General features: G+C 41.3%; 2 protein-coding genes across 4 annotated transcripts in view; one reads left to right on the top strand and one right to left on the bottom strand.

The window, feature by feature from the left end:
* LOC100952076 (cytochrome c oxidase assembly protein COX15 homolog) overlaps positions 1 to 9357 on the bottom strand; it is a 17745-nt gene extending 8388 nt beyond the window's left edge. For 2 of the 3 annotated variants that reach the window (XM_003787272.3, XM_023511646.1), the window contains exons 1-5: positions 9193 to 9357; positions 6962 to 7152; positions 4455 to 4577; positions 4000 to 4186; positions 1183 to 1350 (exon numbers count right to left, since the gene is read on the bottom strand). In XM_003787272.3, coding sequence (XP_003787320.1) covers positions 1183 to 1350; positions 4000 to 4186; positions 4455 to 4577; positions 6962 to 7152; positions 9193 to 9282 — 759 coding nt within the window. In that variant the 5' untranslated portion in view covers positions 9283 to 9357. The remainder of the gene's footprint in view (positions 1 to 1182; positions 1351 to 3999; positions 4187 to 4454; positions 4578 to 6961; positions 7153 to 9192) is intronic. The other variant, XM_023511645.1, reaches the window with a different exon arrangement.
* Positions 9358 to 9467: 110 nt separating this feature from the next.
* The window catches only part of CUTC (cutC copper transporter), a 28086-nt gene continuing 17888 nt past the window's right edge, over positions 9468 to 19665 (top strand). Inside the window, exons 1-3 of the mRNA XM_003787271.3 lie at positions 9468 to 9644; positions 12080 to 12151; positions 17761 to 17820. Coding sequence (XP_003787319.1) covers positions 9584 to 9644; positions 12080 to 12151; positions 17761 to 17820 — 193 coding nt within the window. The 5' untranslated portion in view covers positions 9468 to 9583. The remainder of the gene's footprint in view (positions 9645 to 12079; positions 12152 to 17760; positions 17821 to 19665) is intronic.

Genomic DNA, 19665 nt, shown 5'->3' with positions numbered 1-19665 from the left:
GTGGCAGATGCCTACAGTCTCTGCTACTTGGGAGGCTGAGGCAAGAGAATCGCTTAAGCCCAAGATTTGTAGGTTGCTGTGAGCTGTGATGCCACTGTACTCTATCCAGGGTGACAGCTTGAGACTCTGTCTCCAAAAAAAAAAAAAAAAAAGAAAAGAAAAGAAGGAATGGAGAATGGGTTGTCAGGAAGTAGAATCTATAAATGCAGGCAATTCATTTTAGAAGGCTGGCTTTGAAAGCCAGGAAAAGAGGAATTATTCACATATGGATTGTCTATAAGATCAATGTTTCAATCCATCTTGGTACTCTATGGGAGTAACTGCCAAATCAACATCTCTAGTCTCTACTGGATGTAAGCCATTAACTCCAAAGTACCTAAAGGATGATTATACTCAAGAGCCTTACTGTTATCTCAAACTTCTCTCCATGAAGAGCTTACTTGGGTAAACCCATAATTTTAATACCTAATACTCATTTTTTTTTTTTGGTAGAAACAGAGTCTCATTTTATCACCCTCGGTAGAGTGCTGTGGCATCACAGCTCACAGCAACCACCAACTCCTGGGCTTAGGCGATTCCCTTGCCTCAGCCTCCTGAGTAGCTGGGACTACAGGCAACCGCCACAACACCTGGCTATTTTTTTGTTGCAGTTTGGCTGGGGCCAGGTTTGAACCCGCCCTACTGACTGAGCCACAGGTACCACCCAATACTCATTTTTTTTAAATACTGGGAAAAAGATGTCCTACAAGAGTGTGGTGCTATTATTAATGAAGCCTCAAAAAAGTCAGGCCTTGCTTCTAAAGCAAAACATAAAATGTAAAAACTAGTATTTTCCTTTCATCAGCATATAGAAAAATACTTTTAGACAAAATTTCTAAGAGTAAGTATATTGTTAGACTTGAATGGCAGTCCTCATTTAGCCAACAACATAATATCCCTCTCATACACCACCAAAAGCTTCGGAAATAGCTCTGTTCTACTTTTTCTTGCCTCACCATCCCTTCTGGGAGTCAAAATTAAAGTGGTCAAGATGTCTTTTGTTGGGACTCTTTCCCATTTTTAAAAAACTTCATGTTTTACCTTCCCCAGTAGAAAATGTTGACAAAATATTCAGCTCTTATGTGATCCAGGGGTTCTATTATTTCTAGATACATATCCGAAAGCACTGAAAGCAGGGTCTACCTTGTGCTGAGGGAGCAGCAGAGACAGCGAGGTCCACAAGCTGGCGCAATAAAGAACAAGGGCTGATCCCAGGTGAGCGGCAAGGCGATACTGGCTGACTCGAGGGATGTCATGAGAGTCTGGTTTTTCTTCTAATCCACTTTTCACCATATACCATCCCAAAAGACCCTAGAACCCAAAAGAGAAGAGGCAAATAAAGCAAGGTTGAGGCTGGGAATAGTGGCTCATGCTTGTACACCTAGCTCTCTGAGAGGCCGAGGAGGGTGGATTGCTTGAGCTCACAAGTTCCAGATCAGCTTGAATAAGAGTGAGACACTATCTCTACTAAAAATAGAAAAACTAGACTCACCGCCCATAGCACAGTGGTTATGGTGCCAGCCACATGCACCAAGGATGGTGGGTTTGAACCTAGCCCAGGCCTGCTAAACAACAATGACAGTTGCAACCCCAAAAACTGCTAGGCACTGTGGTGGACACCTGTAGTCCCAGCTACTTGGAAAGCTGAGGCAAGAGAATTGCTTAAGCCCAAGAATTTGAGGTTGCTATGAGTTGTGACACCACGGCACTCTACTAAAGGCAACGTAGTGAGACTGTCTCAAAAAAAAAGATAAAAACAGAAAAACTAGCTGTCATGGGAGGCATTTGTAGTCCCAGCTATTCAGGAGGCTGGGGCTAGGTGATTACTTGAGCCTAAGAGCCTGAGGTTGCTGTGAGCCAGACATCCTCAAACTACGGCCTGTAGGCCACATGCCCAGGACATTTATCTGGCCCGCCAGGTATTTTTGCCACCACAGCCTGTCCTGCTCAGCAGCCGACTTGTCCCAGGGCCCGCAGTCCGGACCTCCAATGGTCTGAGGTACACTGAACTGGCCCCCCGTTTAAAAAGTTTGAGGACCCCTGCAAGTGTGAGCTATGATAATGCCATGGCATTCTACCCTGTGAAACTACAAAATGAGACTCTGTTTCAAAAAAAAAAAAGATAAAGTTGAAATGACCTATTTAACTTTATGGAGGAAGTAAGTTTTATCATGAATACTCCTACTTGATCCCTCCTCTCTCCATACCTTCCCACATGACCCAAGTGTCCCAAAAGTCATGACCAATCCACAATGCTACATATACTCTGTACAAAATCACCATTAATAATTAACCAATCTTTAGAATAACATTTATTCAAGTATAATACAATTATAGAAAAGTGCACAAAAAGTGTATTTGCATACAAAATTTTACAAATACTTGATATAATTTAACATTATATAAACCTGTAAAATAGAATAAAAAGAGAGTGGATTCTATGAAAACTAGATTGAATGCTTTGGAAAAGCTTAACAAAGGTAACTACTTAAAAATACTGTTAAGTTAGGTGAGAATAAGACAATTATAAAAGTTTTGAGGGAGAAGTCATAAAAATCTGTAAGGTTTTACATTCAGATTGCTTTGCAAATATCTAAGTTCTCATTCTTAAGGAAAATGAAATTGGAAATCATAGTTTATGGAGATTTATGAGATTGGGGACTCATAGTCAAAGAAAAGGCTATCGCCCTGGAATTTTTTAAAGTTGTTAATGGAAGTATAATTTTAAGTTTAAAAGTTGACACTTTGTATCATATTCTACAATTCTCTGCTTTAACTGGCTTTTTCAATTAACCATACAACTGTCAGTTCCAATATCAGATAAGGTACAACTCCTTCACCTCTGCCCTCCCAAGCCAGTAGAATCAGGTCAAGGAACTGGGATGCTGCCACCTCTTCTAAATACATACTCTTGAGGAAATTTTTCTGGACATTTCTTTTACCTTTCAAGATTACCCTGTATACTCCCTCTACCTTGATTTCACCTACATTGAAAGATGAAGGCATCATGTGATTTACCAGCTCTTACTTGATTCTTCCCAATAACCCTGCCATCTTCTACTTCTGCCTCCTTGTTGTCTGTTTTTGGAGTTTTTTTCCCTAAAAAAATTATTAACTTTAATAATAATTAAAAATATTAACTTTCATTTTGTTCCATTTATCTTCCCCTAGACACTCTTTATGTTTCCATTGCCTCTATTTCTTCTCTCTCTTCTCTCTCCTTAATCTCTTCTAATTGGCTTCATCTTCTTACCACTTCTGAGTTAAATTAATCAACTAGCTTCCTCCTGAGCAAATTATGATGCTCTCTCTTAGGATCTCTGTATCTTAACCCAAATACTCCTGTGTATCTTCTCTCATAATTCCTTTCTTAGCTCTTAAGTTTCATCCAACCTCTTAACTGTGAAAGTCTTTCAAAGCTCTTTTCCTTAAGAGTTCGATGTATGTGATTTTAGTCACCACTTATAACTAAAGTATCTCTTAGCTGTATATTCAAAGATGCTTCATCCCACAGAATGTTTCTCTCTTTTGAAACTTTCCCACTTGCTTCTGTAGCCATTCTAGTATGAGGATCCCACCTTCCCTATACTAGAAGTCAAAAAAAGGGAAGAGACAACAACCCAGGAGGATAGCTATCATGGGTAACTCTACTTGTGGCACATGAAAGTATACCACTGAGTGCTTACTGATTCCAGGCACTAAACTGAGTATTTTATATGCATCATCTCATTTAATAATTCACACAACCCTAACTGGTAGGCACTATTATTATCCCCATTTACATAGCCTACAGAGGTTAGATAATTTGTCTTAAGTGGCAGAGCTGAGGCTTGAAGCCAGACCTGTGACACGTTCTTATTCACTCTCTTATAGTACCGCAAAGATTACTTCCTTAAAAACAATGCTGACTAGGAAGCTCCTGGGAGCATCTCTGTTTTCTCAATCTTGATTACATCTTACCTGGAAGCAGACTAAGCCACAGAGGGCAAGAACACGTCCTTTCATGTTACGGCTCAGCCAGCCCTTTCTCCAAAAGTAGGCAGCAGGCAGGATATATGCGAGACCTACAAGACGACCCCACATTCGGTGTGAGTACTCCATGTACCAGATGAACTTGAACTCTGCCAACGTCATATCATGATTCAATCTGGGTGAAATGGGAAGTCAAAAAAAAAAGAGGAAATACCCATCTGATTTTTATTTTCCTACAAAATGCAGCAACAATCTGAGTCTTGCAGCTTGGTAGGTCTGCTCTCTTCCCCATCAGTGACCCCGGGATGACTTTGGAATTAGAGGCTTACAACAGGCAGCCCAAGATGGAGAAATAAAGGAATCTGACCATTCTGAAGGGTTTAAATAAGCAAAAGATTGAATAGGCCCAATGAGATGTTTATCTGATTATCTCCAATACTTACATTTTAAATTCTGGAAATTGCTGGTATCTTTGGAATTCTGCTTCCCATTCCTCTTGGCTTGTAGGTGGCTTCATCTCCTTTATTAAATGCCAATCTACCATCGAGAGGCCAGACTCTGTCAACCTTAGGATAGGAAAGAAATTCTGGGGTGTGTGCATGAGGCTGGATCACTCATAAAGGGTTATAGCAACAAGTGGAGATGAACTTAACCTTGTTAGAAGTAAACACATGGTTTCATTGTTTCTTCTATTGACAATCTTTCCCTCTTACTGCTCAGAATTTTGTCAGAAACAGCTGGCATTGGATACAAATTTCTTTAGCTTCATATTCTCTCAATCCTTTCATTCAATTCTCCTTACTTCTTTCTTTCACTAGCATTCTTTAACAGGTAAAATCAACCCCTAGACCAGTGATTTTCAACTGGCGTGCCATAAGAGGATCTTAGTTATGCCATGAAAAAATTTTAAGGATCGTTAATTATTTTTGAAAGCAAGGGGTGGCACCTGTGGCTCAGTGAGTAGGGTGCTGTCCCCACAGACCTAAGGTGGTGGGTTCGAACCCGGCCCTGGCCAAACTACACCAAAAAATAGCCAGGCATTGTGGTGGGTGCCTGTAGTCCCAGCTACTCGGGAGGCTGAGGCAAGAGAATTGCCCAAGGCCAAGAGCTGGAGGTTGCTGTGAGCTGCGATGCCACGGCACTCTACCAAGGGCGACAAATTAAAAATAATAATAATAATAAATAAATAAATTATTTTTGAAAGCAGTTCAAAGAACAGTAACTATATTCTCTTTTTCATTCTTTTTTTTTGATCAACATAATTTAAGTGTGCCATGAAAGTTTCAACTATAGGTTCAAGTTTGCTGTGAGATAGAAAAGGTTGAAAAACACTGCCTAGACTAAAGAAATGTGTCCTAAAATGCATAACCAACATTCTTTACTCAGGGAAAAAAGATTCGTTAGTAAGGTATACAAGTTCAGGTTCTTGAGTGAATCTAAAACAATAAAACTCAAATTTGCTGCCGTTTCCCATAAGAGCATATATGACATGGGAGGTATTTTGAAATAAGGGCAATGTGGAGAGACTTTGAGGCAGATTCATGTTATTAAAACCAGAAAGTATGTTCATCAGAAGGAGTTAGGTGTGCTAAAGTATAAGGCTGATTTTAGGCCTGAGGCAAAAAATGTTGAAGAGGAGCCTAGAACATCTTACTATGTTAGAAAGTAATGAAGCTATCAGAGGTAACTAAGGAAGGCCTGTCAAAATGATGCTGGATCCAATTTCAAGGGATTCTCACCAACTAAAGATGTGATAATTTGAGAAAATCATTAACACCATCATCACAATGGATTGAAACATCAAATGTGTTTAAACCTATCAACCCGTAAGAATATCACTTTAAAAACTCAAACACTTTGTTGTCTTTAGAGGATCCTGAGAATTAATTTATTATTTTGAAAACTGTTAAACAGAGTGAAAGAATCAAAGTATCCATCCTGCCTTTCCTATACCAACCATACCTTGGGATAACCAAATTGTTGATGAGGGAAAATTTTTCTTTACAGAGTTAAGCCAAAAAAAATTACAATTTTACAACTCTAATGAAATAGTGGATGTAGGCAATGTTAATCAATGGCTGTTGACACCTCTAACAGACATCACTTACTCATAAACGTTTAATAACCTATGAAGTATTTTGCCCCCTTGTCCTCAATCTGCATCTGATCAAACTACTATCCATTTACAGTAAATAACAGGGGACAAAGGGTCATGTTAAACATCACCAAAGGTTGCAATTAGCACAATCTATCTATGAGGATAAACACAGGATAAGCTTCTTCAACAACAACAAAGAAGGGGATAAAGTCTAAATCTATAAAGACTCTAAAGATTTAAAGAAACCTAAGAGACATATGAACCAACTGTGTTGTATGAAACCTACCGGGGCTTGGCGCCCACAGCTCAGTGGTTAGGGCGCTGGCCACATAAACCAGGGGTGGCGGGTTTGACCCAGTGGGGACCTGCTAAACAACTGCAACTAAAAAATAGCTGGGCAATGTGGCGGGCACCAGCTACTCAGGAGGCTAAGACAAGAGAATCGCTTAAGCCCAAGAGTTTGAAGTTGCTGTGAGCTGTGACACCATAGCACTTTACCAAGGGTGACATAGTGAGACTCTGTCTCAAAAAGAAAAGAAACCTAACTGGGTTTAATTCAAACAAACAAACTGTAAAAAAAGTTTTGAAACAAAAGAACTCTGATGAGTGAAAGAAAATACACACACATTATGCACAAATACCAGTTAAAAACACTAAAGCATTATATGGCAGAGCAAGCTATCAGACATGTGCATCTTTAAGGGTTCAATTTCTCCAGGTGTAAAATTTCTCCATCCTCCATTCTCTGAGGATGCTAGACTAGATACTCCCAAAGATCCCTTTTTCCTCAGTCACTTTCCTGCGCTTTCACTGATGACCCAAATACCTGACTCAGTATGATAAATTACTCACCTAGTTACACCACCAAGAATAACTGCTCCAGCCACTGTTCCACTGCAGACCAGGAGCCATCGCCCCACCATTCGCCCAGCAGCCTTTGAGGGAAGGGACATTGTGCCCCTTCCAGATTGCAAAGCTACCTCGGAGATAGTGCTGTATTGCCCTGGCCTCAAAGGGCGCCTCATGCCACAGCTGCAACCACACTAAGGATCAAGAGAGATAAAATACAACTATAGAAACAAAGAAAGGCTGTTAGCCACATTCAATCTCATTCTGCCTAGGGTGAAGTACCCTCTGTATGGCTGCATTTCTACAGCTTCTACCCTGGTAAAACATCATCTCTTATCTGGACTACTGCATCTACCTTCCACCTGTTTTCCTGTCTCAAGTCTTGCCTTACTCCAATCATCCCAACACTAAATGAATCTTCTGGTCTCTGCATACATCCTCCAGGCTTTACTCTACACCCAGACATGGATTATTTTTTCTCCTCTGAGTAGTTACTTATTTTTTAGAGATAGGGTCTTGCTGTCACCCAGGCTGGAGTGACATGGGGGAATCATAGTTCATTGCAATGTCCAACTTCTGGGTTCAAGCAATCCTCCTGCCTCAGCCTCCCAAGGAGCTAGAACTACAGGCATGTACCACCACGCCTGGCTAATTTCTCTCTTCTTTTGTTTTTTGTAGAGACAGGGTCTCACTATGTTGTCCAGGATGGTCTTAAATTCCTGGTCTCAAGCAATCCTTACCCCTTAGCCTCCCAAAGTGCTGAGATAACAGGTGTGAGTCACTGTGGCTACCCTCCTCTGGATATTTAAGCATGATTTCTGACTGGGACACTCCCATCTCCTAATGGATGATACCTACTGCAGATCTCAGCTTAGATTCACCTGCTCTGGGAAGTGTAGACTCTTGAAGGTCTACAACAGGTCATTCCCTTAGTACACTGTACCTCTCCTATCCCCTTAATACATTGCAATGTGCAGTCAGATGTCACTTAACAACAGGAACATGTGTTCTATTGCCAAGACATATGGTCTATTGCTCTTTGGAATACAAAGGAAGTTATTGTAGTAAATAATGTAGGCAAGTGTAACATAATGGTAAGTGTTTATGTATCTAAACAGAAAAAAGTACATTAAAAATAAGGTCTAAAAGATAAAAAATGGCATGCCTGTATAAGGCAGTTCTATTATAATCTTACGGCACCACTGTTGTATATGTGGTCTGTTCACCAAAATGTTAAGCAGCACATAACTGTACCTTAAGGTTCATCTATCTATATCTCCCACTAAATTTTGAGCTCTGGAACAGCAGGGTCTGGTCAGTCTTGCTCTTCCCCTCCAGGTACTTTTGTTTCTTAACACTATTCCTTTTCTTAACAAGACTTCAATAAAAATTTGACAAATATTTACAGGACACGTGGTGACCTGTAATCCTAGCACTCTGGGAGGCCAAGGAGGGTAGACTGCCTGAGCAAAAGCCAGACCTTGTCTCTACTAAACACAGAAAAATAGCCAGCTGTGGTGGTGGGCACCTGTACTCCCACCTTATTTGAGAGACTGAGGCAAGAGGATCTCCTGAACCCAAGAGATTGAGATTGCTGTGAGCTATGATGAGGCCCTGGCATTCTACTCGGGACAAAGTTAAACTCTGTCTCAAATTACAAAAAAAAAAAAAAAAAAGACTTGACAAGTAAATTAACAAATGAATGAAGTGTGAGTTTCTCCAGGGCAGGAACCTTGTGGTATTTATCTTTTTCCTCCTTATATATAGTAATCACTCAGTAACTATTGGTTAAGCAAATACATACCCTCTTCTGACTCTGATTTTAAGAGTCTACAAATCCTTACTGCTGATTAACTGAGTGATTTTAAGCCTCAATTTCCTTGTCTGTAGAATGGAGTTATAGTTCCTAATTACTCGAGGCCTTTTACCAAAAATCAACAATGCGGGTAGACTACTGAGCTTTTACCATGTGCTAAAGGCTTGATTTATAAAGTAGGTATTGTTATCCCCATTTCACAAATATGGAAATTGAGTCACAGAGAGTTTAAGTACTTTGGCCAAGATAGCAATTCAGTGGTAATTCTTAAGCCCAGACACTCTGAACCCGAGGAAATACGATGTGAATGCACCATAAGGAGCTACGGTAATCTGATGTGAGGCTCTCAGGTACCTTTATCCTGGCCATTTCACCTCACCCCCACTTCCGAGACTCGGAGTTCGCTGCAATGCGATACCTGTGCTCCAGGCGCCGCCCTGGGAACCAGAGGCCGCAGACACCGGCTCCCGGTCAAGGCCTTCAGGGGCGGTGAAAGCAACCGCTGCATATTGACGACAGTAAACTCTGGCCACTTCCAAAATCCAGCGACCTACGGTCTCCTTTTTCTGCTACCGAAAGAAGGAGCACTTCCGGGTCAGGCTACGCGAGCCCCTCCTCCGGAAATCTGAGTGACCGTGACATTGAGTGCGCCTGCGCTGATGTTTGGGTCGCGAGGGCCGCTGGGGCGTGGCTGTCAGGGACGCGCAGGGGCGCGCGCAGCTGTTGAGGACGCGCTTCTGAGGTCGCGCGCGCGGGCAACCAGACTGAGAGTGGAAACCGCAGGCGCCCGAGGGAGTAACGCGTGGAGCATGAAGAGGCAGGGGGCCTCCTCTGAGAGGAAACGGGCGCGGATCCCGTCTGGGAAGGCCGGTGCGAAGGTGGTGGGGAAGGGGCGGTCGGCCGACTCGGCTCACTGGGGCGGGCCGGCGGGAGCCCTGGCCAGTGCTGATGTCCCCCGGAATAGTTTCCTTCGAAGCCCTTGTGCTGCACGTTCTATCACTGAGGCTTTACGCGTGTAGAAACGGAGGGTCTGGCGAGGGGCAGGTAGCCAGAGTGGCCTGGCTCTGGAGGCACATGTGTGTGTTCGAATCCCGGCGCCCCCACATACGGTGATAGTGCAAGTTGGTTAACTTCAGCTTCGCGTTTCCCGTCGCCACACAAGGATAGCAGCCACCGCCCCATCTCTCTGATAGTAAAATGTCGATCGCAGAGCGTGGTCCCTAACCTGCAGTAACGGGGAGCCACTACGGCGGGGGCGGGGCTTGTCCCCAAAGCCACACAACTACCGCGTGATGGAGCTGTGGTTGCTCCAAGTCCTGAGCTCTTCCTGCGCGCCAGGGAGGGATGGCATGACAGGTGCCAGTGTGCCAAGTCCCTCCTCTTCCTCCGCGCTGAACTCTTAGGCTCCTTCAAACCAGCAGTTCTCAAAGTTTGATCTCAAGACTCCTTTTCCTTGCTAAAAGTTATTGAGATCCTGAGATCTATGGAGTTTGACCCTATTAGAAATTAAAACAAACTATTCAAATGTTGATTGGTTGATTGATTAGAAAGTAGCCATAGTAAATTCATTACTTACTAACTTGAATCACATAATTTTTATGAAAAATCTTCCCACACGCAAAGAGCAAGAGTGGCGAAATTTTAAATTTTTGCAAATTTTTTACATATCTGGCTTCATGAAAGACATCTGGATTCTCATACCTGCTTCTGCATACAATCTGACCTGTCAAATGGCCTCTGGAAAACACCATTCCGTTTGTGAGAGTATGAGTGAGAAAAGGCAAATAAAGTTTTAGTGTGTATTATTATGAAAACAGTTTTCACCCCAGAGACTTTGAAAGTGTCTCAGAGGCCCCCCAAAAGTCGGAGAACTGCTTTAAAAAAAAGTCTTCTTTGAGGCCTGCAAATAACTTTCGTGCTAAGGACAACACCCTCCCTCTGCCTTCTGTTACAGCCTTCTGTGCACATTTCCATCTTCTCCCAGCCAAGCAAATGGTACCCTGCAGCTTTGTGCAATGCCATTGACCTGGCAGCTGGTCTGGTAGCTATCAGGAAGCCCCTGGTGTTAATTAAGAGCATTGATTGACATTTAACTCTTAAACAGTTTGGGACCGCTGGTCTTCTTTAAATAAGGAAGTTGCAGTTTGATATTAGCAGATGATAGATTTTTTTTTCTAAATAAAAGCTTTTTTAATTATAAAAGCAGTAATTTCAAATCCCATCCTCTAATGTAACCATTACCAGTATGTGGTGAACATTCTATCAGGTATCATTGCAGAAAGTATGTGCTCAGTATTTTTAATTTTTAAAAAATTATGTGCTGGCTTGGCGCCTATGGCTCAAGTGGCTAAGGCGCCAGCCATGTACACCCAAGGTGGCCGGGTTCAAATCCAGCCCGGGCAGCCAAACAACAATGACAGCTGCAACCAAAAAATAGCCTGGTGTTGTGGCGGGCGCCTGTGGTCCCAGCTACTTGGGAGGCAGAGGCAGAAGACTCGCTTGAGCCCAGGAGTTGGAGGTTGCTGTGAGCTGAGATGCCACGGCACTCTACCCAGGGGGACAGCTTGAGGCTCCTGTCTCAAAAAAAAAAAAAAATTATGTGCTTACAGAAAAAACAAAACCATTTACACCCCCCTTTTTATATAAATACATAAATTTTTATAAATTTATAATTAGCCTTTAGTAGATATTTGAGTGACTATTATGCACCATGGTAGATGCCGCACTTGCTGTGGTCAGCAGGGAGATTTTTTTTTTTGAGACAGAGTCTTACTATGTTGTACTGGGTAGAGTGCTATGGTGTCACAGCTAACAGCAACCTCAAGCTCTTGGGCTTAAGCAATTCTCTTGCCTCAGCCTCCCAAGTAGCTGGGACTACTACAGGCACCCGCCACAGCACCTGGCTATTTTTTGGTTGGAGTTGTCATTGTTTAGCAGGCCTGGACTGGATTTGAACTCACCAACTCCCGTGTTATGTGGCTGACGCCATAGCCTCTGAGCTACAGGTGCTGAGCCCAGCAGGGAGATTAATTTGGCATTCAGTGTGTATTTTCCTCAGTGAAATTTCATATATATGTCACACACACACATACATACATACATATACATATATGTGTACCTATTTTTCAGTCCAGAGGCATTAATTTCATAATTAATGTAATATTTTAGTACATTCATGGTCCCATATACTTCTATTTCCCTATTACTAGACATTTAGATTTTGGCAGCAGAATATAAAATATGTGTGGTAAATTGGTGGGATAGATAGTACCTTCATGAATTTGTGTGTTCTCCATGTACCTTAGGAGCAGCGAATGGATTTCTCATGGAAGTGTGTGTTGATTCAGTTGAGTCAGCTGTGAATGCAGAAAGAGGAGGTAAGAGAAATTAGGGAATGAGTAACAGTTGGCTACCCTTTTAAAAGTCTGAAAATCAATCCTGTGAACTGACCTTGGAAGACCTTGATGTTTAAGAATCTTAGTAATGTTTTCAACAGCAACCAACTAGAAAACCTACTGGAAAATTGTGATTAGTCTCTTACCTTGTCACCCCCAAAAGTTAACATTTTGTATTCATGATAGTTCTTACTGACTAACTTCATTGTTTATTGAACTTAGCAGAAAACTGAATTTTTTTCAAACCATTGATTTAAAAATGATTTCAGAGACTTTCATCATCATGACTTTTATCATTATTTTTTTTTCTTTTGAACATTGTCTGTTTTTGCCTCAGAGTTTCTTCTGTACTCTGAACTATTTTTAATTGGAAATATAAACATTTTCATCATCTCAGAATCAGAAAAAATTTTAATTATTTATGGAAATATGTCAAACATACATAAAGGTATAGAGAATAGTATAGCGAACCTCCATGTACCCATCACTCATCTTCAGCCATTTTCAGCATATGGCCTATCTTCCACAAATATCAGGGGTTAGCAAACTTTTTCTGTAAAGAACCACATGTTTTCAGCTTTGATAGATACATTTTGGTCTTTGTGGCATACTTTTGTTTGTGTTTTTTTTTAATCCTTTGAAATGTAAAAACTCTTCTTAATTTGGTAATAGAAAGGAATGAAGTACTGATAAGTACTACAATGTATCTGAATCTTGAAACATTTTAAGTGAGAAAAAACAGTCAGAAAATACTACATATTGGAGACAAAGTAAATTAGTTGTTAACAAGGGCTGAGAGGCCTGGGGAGAAGGAGAGGCAGCTGCTAAGAAAGTGTAGGGTTTTTTGAGGGGTGATGAGAATGTTCTAAAATTAATTGTGATGGTTACAGAATTCCATAAATATACTAAAGAGCACTGAATTGTATGTCTTAAATGGGTGAATTAGAGACAAAGTCTCACTTTATTGCCCTTGGCAGGCTGCTGTGGTGTCACAACTCACAGCAACCTCCATCTCCTGGGTTTAGGCGATTCTCTTGCTTCAGGGTACTGAGTGGCTGGGACTACAGGTGTCCACCAGAATGCCCAGCTATTTTTTGGTTCTAGTTTGGCTGGGGCCAAGTTTGAACCTGCCATCCTCAGTATATGGGGCCAGTGCCCTACCCACTAAGCCACAGGCACCGAAAGCTGGGCTTTTTTTTGTTCGTTTGTTTGTTTGAGACAGAGTCTCACTCAGTCACCCTTGGGTAGAGTGTCATGGCACTATAGCTTACAGCAACCTCAAACTCTTGGGTTCAAGTGATACTCTTGTCTCTTTCCCCCAAGTAGTTGGGACTACAGGCACCTGCCTCAATGCCAGGCTAGTTTTTCTATTTTTAGTAGAGACAGGGTCTTGCTTTGCTCAGGCTGGTCCCAAACTCCTGAGCTTAGGTGATCCACCTGCCTTGGCCGCCCAGAACACTAGGATTATAGGTGTGATCCACCAAGCCTGGCTTATTTTTTGTTGTTGTTTTTTCAGTTTTTTGTTGTTTTTTTTTTTGGCTGGGGTTGGGTTTGAACCTTCCACCTCTGGCATATGGGGCCGGCGCCCTACTCCTTTAAGCCACAGGTGCTGCCCTTTTTTTTTTTTTTTTTTTAACATAAATATTCTTGGCTTTAAGGCTGTAGCCAAAAAAACAGGCTATGGGCCTGTGGTCTGCAGGCCATATTTTCCTGACTCCTGACCTGTATTTCTACTCTGCTTTCTTCTTCCAACTCCAGAGTATTTGAAGCAAACCCCATATCATTTCATTCTTAAATATTTCCATATGTTTTTCTTAAAGAACAGGACTCTTATTTTATTGTTTCAATTCTTTATTATTTCAAAGGGCTATGGGTATACACATACATAAGAAATCCATAAATGTGGGCTAGGTATGGGGGCTCATACCTATAATCCCAGCACTTTGGGAGGCAGAGGTGGGAGGATTGCTTAAGCTCAGAAGTTTGAGACCAGTATGAGCAAGAGCAAGCCCTGGCTCTACTAAAAATAGCCAGGTGTTGTGGTGGGTACCTATAGTCTGAGCTACTCAGAAAGCTGAGGCAAGAGAATCACTTCAGCCCAGGAATCTGAGGTTGCTGTGAGCTATGACATCACAGCACTCAAGCCCAGAGTGACAGAGACTCTACCTCTTTTTTTTTTTTTCAGAGACTCTATCTCAAAGAAAAAGAAATCCATACTAATGTCACCTTTAATATTAAATATCAGTTATTAGATTTCTCCTATTGATTCCTACAGAGGTGTGTGTGCAGGCACACATGTGTTAACAGTTCTTTATATCAGGAGCCAAATGTTTCATTTGTTTGTTATGTCTATACCTCTTAAAATTTCCCCCCCTTTTTTTCTTCCTGTAATTCTTTCTTCTCTTGCTTGTAGTTTGTTAAAGAAACTATAATATTCATCTTTTAGAGTATCCCATAGTGTCAATTTTGCTGTCTGTGTGATATCATCTAATATGTTCCTCTGACTACTATATTTCCTGTAAAGTTGTAGCTATCCCAGAGACTTAATCAGATTTAAATTTAAGTTTTGAGAAGACTAATTTACAGGTAGCATTGTGTGTTTTCTGTTGCATCATATCAAGAGAGCATACATCTTGTTTTTTTCTGTTTTTGTGATATTAAGATTGATCGATGGAATTAGTTATTGCCTGTCTAATCCATCCTTTCTAAGATTTCTTATAAGCTTCTCATCTAGTAATTTTAGCAATCCATATTTTAAAATGGATTGCAAAATGGTGATAGTAAGATTAAGATTTTTTTTTCACTTATTAGCTAGAATACTTCTATAAAGGAGAATTCGTTGAGCATGGTGGCTTATATCTGTAATCCTAGCTTGAGGCCAGGAGTTTGAGCCAGTGTGGGCAATAGTGAGACCTTGTCTCTGCAAAAAATTTTTAAAACTTAGCCACATGTGATGGTACATGCCTGTAGTCCCAATTACTCGGGAGGCTAAGTCAGGAGAATCACTTGAGTCCAGAAGTTTGAAATTGTAGTGAGCTATGAGGACACCATTGCATTCCCTGGGCAACAGAGCAAGACTCTGTCTCAAAAAACAAAACAAAACAAAACAAAATTTTCCCTCATCAACTAGTTATGGTAAGATCCTATTTATATAAGAAAGTCAGGAAGGCACCTCTGGGAGGCCTAGGTGGGAGGATTGCTTCAGCTCTGGAGTTCCATACCAACCTCAGCAAGAGTGAGACCCCATCTCTACTAAAAATAGAAAAATTAACTGGGCATGGTGGCACATGCCTAGAATTCCAGCTAATCAGGAGGCTGAGGCAAGAGGATCCCTTGAGCCCAGAAGTTTTAGGTTTCTGTGAGCTGTGGCACTCTATCCTGGGGCAACAGAGTAAGACTCTGTCTCCATTGAGCTACAGGTGCCCCCAAGACTCTATCTCCAAAAAAAGAAAAGAAAAACGGCAGGAAAATGGTTGCTTCTTTTCCCTTATTTGCTAATTTTTAGAATAATGAGTTTATTCTCTAGTGCATTGTTTTATCATTATGACCTAGATTTTTAAAATGAGCCATACATGGTAGCACGTGCCTATAGTCCCAGTTACTCAGAAGGGTAATGTAAAGCGTATTTTATGTTTTTTAATCCGTTGTAGTTATTCTGTTTATTGATGTTCAAAATGTCCTATCTTTGGCCAATGAGCGCCTCTTTTACCTGCCTCCTGAGATCTTTTAGCATGATCCCAGCCGTCTGATAGTTGTTTTGCTTTTAGCATTCTCTTAGTCTTAAATTATCTTGATTTAGCTACTCAAAAGTAACTGAATTTTGGCTCAACACCTGTGGCTCAAGCGGCTAAAGTGACAGCCACATGCACCTGAGCTCAAGGGTTCAAATCCAGCCCAGGCCTGCCAAACAACAGTGATGGCTGCAACCAAAAAATAGCCAGGCATTGTGGCAGGTGCCTATAATCGCAGCTACTTGGGAGGCGGAGGCAGGAGACTCTCTTGAGCCCAGGAGTTTGAGGTTGCTGTGAGCTGTTATGCCACAGCACTCTACCCAGGGCAACAACTTGAGGTTCTGTCTCAAAAAAAAAAAAAAAGGTAACTGAGTTTCTAGAGCTTAGAAATATAATGTCTCTTTGGAAGAAATTATTATTCAAAAAGTCAGTATTCCACTATGGTTAAACTATAAATGTGTTTATCCTATGCAACTTTTTACAGAGAGGCAACCTTGTAATACAAAATTTTAAAGAGAACTACTTTAACTTGAATTTACTCTTTAAATTTGACTATTAGTAACACAGTGTAAGTCACAGAATATAGGTGAGGTTAAAAATAAAGTTTTACTCATATTACAATTTGGTTCCCTGTAGATGATTTCTAAGACTCTGTTCTGTATTTGGGGGAAAAAAATGGGAACAGTTTGCTGTTTAAGAAGACCTTGTTTTTGGGTGGCACCCGTAGCTCAGTGGGTAGGGTGCCGACCACATACACTGAGGCTGGCAGGTTTGAACCTGGCCTGGGCCAGCTAAAACAACAATGACAACTGCAACAACAAAAACAAAAATAGCTGGGCATTGTGACAAGTGCCTGTAGTTCCAGCTACTTGGGAGGCTGAGGCAAAGGAATTGCTTGAGCCCAAGAGTTTGAGGTTGCTGTGAGCTGTGACTCCATGGCACTCTACCAAGGGTGACAGCTTGAGACGGTCTCAAAAAAAATAAATAAGAGCTTGTTTTTAAAATTTATTGGTGGCTAGGCACCTGTTGCTTAGTGGTTAGGGCATTGGCCACATACTCTGGGGCTGGTGGGTTCAAACCTGGCTTAGGCTTACTAAACAAACAAACAAAAAAAATAGCCGGACAGTGTGGGGAGGCACCTGTAGTCCCAGCTACTAGGGAGAATGAGGCAAGAGAATCACTTAAGCCCAAGAGTTTGAGGTTGCTGTGAGCTATGATTTCATAGCACTTTACCAAGGGTGACAAAGTGAGACGCTGTCTCAAAAAAAAAAATTTATTGGTGAGATTGTAAACTAATACAGCGTTTTTGGAAAAAAGTGTGGAGAATCCTCAGCGCTAAAAGTAGACCTTCCATTTGATCCTGCAATCTCATTACTAGTGTATCTACCTAGAAGAAAAAAAATCATTTTACCGTAAGGACACTCAAATGTTTATAGCAGCTCAATTCTAATCACAAAGATGTGGAAAACTACCCCAGTACCCATCAACTCATGAAGGGATTGATAAACTGTGGTAAATGCATACCATGGAATGGAGTTGAAGAATATTCTCTTTAGTAAAGTATCTTAAGAATGAAAAAGCAAGCATCCTGTGAACTCAATGCTAATCTGAAACTAGTAGATGAACAACTGCAGGCCCACGTGAGAGAAAAACACAGTAAAATTCAAGAAGAGAGGCTCAATAAGCTCCCACCTAATGAGTACAATGTAGGGGTATATGGCACACCTCCTGGATGAAGGACTCATAATACAATTCAGACTTTAGCTAACAAACATAAACAAGATAACCTAATAACATGTACCCTTATAATAATCTAAAATTAAAAATATTATTGTGCTAAGCAATGTCTTTTTATCATAGGTGCTGGTCGGATTGAATTATGCTCTAGTTTATTGGAGGGAGGAACCACACCCAGCATGGGTAAGTGTCCATTTTTCACAGATTTTCTCTTACAAGTTTATAGAGCCTAGAGGCAACTGATAATGTTTCATTAGGGTCCTTTACTAATGTCATGTCAAATATGTTGTGAATATTGTATCAGTTAGAAATGCTTATGGTTATAAATAACAAAACCTATCAAAGATTTGATCAAATGTGTTTTTTCCCTACACATCAAAAAGTTCAAAGGTAGGTAGTTGTTGATACTGGTTCAGCTGTACTGTAGTAATAGTAAGGATCAAGCTTTTTAAAATCTTTCCATGCTGGCATCCTTCATATAGTGAATTCTCCTACTGGTCTTCATGCTATTGTTGTCATACAGTTTACTTTTACATATATCAAAAACCCTGTGCTATATTGTAATTGTTGTTTGGAGAGTCAATTACCCCAAAGAGATTTAAATAATAAGAAAGCAATTATATATTTACTCATGTCCAATTACCATTTCAGGTGTTTGTCATTCCTTTATGTGAATCCATATTTCTATCTGGTTTGATTTTCATCCTGCCTAAAGTACTTCCTTGAACATTTTTTGTTTAAAAATGTGCTGATGGGCCGTGCGGAGTGGTTCACACCTGTAATCCTAACACTCTAGGAGGCTGAGGTGGGTATATTGCCCTGAGCTCACAGGTTCTAGACCAGCCTGAGCCAGAGCGAGACCCCCATCTCTAAAGATAGCTGAGCATTATGGTGGGTGCCTGTAGTCCCAGCTACTCAGGAGACTAAAACAAGAGACTCACTTAAGCCCAAGAGTTTGAGGTTGCTGTGAGCTGTGATGCCATGGCACTCTACCAAGGGTGACAAAGTGAAACTCTGCTCAATAAATAAATTAATAAATAATAAAAATGATGGAGTCTTTCAGTTTTTGTGTGTCAGAAAAATACCTCAGATTTTTTGAAAGATGTTTTTGAACAGAGTCCCACTCTGTCACCTTGGATGCCACAGTGTCATAGCTCATAGCAACCTCAAACTCTTTGGCATAAGTGAACCTCTTGCCTCCTGAGTTGCTGGGACTATAGGTATAGGTATGTTACCATGCCTAGCTAGTTTTTTCTGTTTTAGTAGAGCCAGGGTCTTGCTCTTGCTCAGGCTGGTCTTAAACTCCTGAGCTCAAGCAATCCACCCTTCTTGGCCTCTCAAAGTACTGGGGTCATAGGTGTGAGCCACTGCAACTGGCTTCTTTTTTATTTTTATTTTTTTGAGACAAGGTCTTGTTCTGTCATGTAGACTGGAGAACAGTGGCATCATCATAACTCATTGCAACCTCATACTCCTGGGCTCAAGCAACCATCCTACCTCAGCCTCCTGAGTAGCTAGAACTACAGGCATGTACCACCATACCTGGCTAGTTTTTCTATTTTATGTTATTTTTATTTTTATTTTTTTTGTAGAGATGGGTGCTTAGCCATGTTGCTCAGGTTGGTCTCAATCTCTTGGCCTCAAGCAATCTTCCCACCTTGGCCTCCCAAGGTGCTAGGATTACAGGCATGGGCTTTCATGCCTGGCCTGTACTGTCTTCTTGTGTTGTTTCTAACAAAAAACTGTTACCAGCTGGCTCAGTGCCTGTAGCACCCTGGTTAGGGTGCTGGCCACATACACCGAGGCTGGTGGGTTCAAACCCGGCCTGGGCCTACTAAACAAGAGTGACAACTGCAACAGAAAAATAGCCAGGTTTTGTGGTGGGCACCTGTAGTCCCAGCTACTTGGGAGGCTGAGGCAAGAGAATCACTTAAGCCCAAGAGTTGGAGGTTTCTGTGAGCTGTGACGCCATGGCACTCTACTGAGGGTGACATAGTGAGACTCTGTCTCAAAAAAAAAAAAAAAAAA

Source organism: Otolemur garnettii, unplaced genomic scaffold (genome assembly GCF_000181295.1).
Source record: "Otolemur garnettii isolate 467f Iridium unplaced genomic scaffold, OtoGar3 scaffold00021, whole genome shotgun sequence".
Lineage (NCBI taxonomy): Eukaryota > Metazoa > Chordata > Mammalia > Primates > Galagidae > Otolemur > Otolemur garnettii.
The sequence above is the reverse complement of the archived record's forward strand: the minus strand, read 5'-3'. Positions and strand labels throughout refer to the sequence as shown.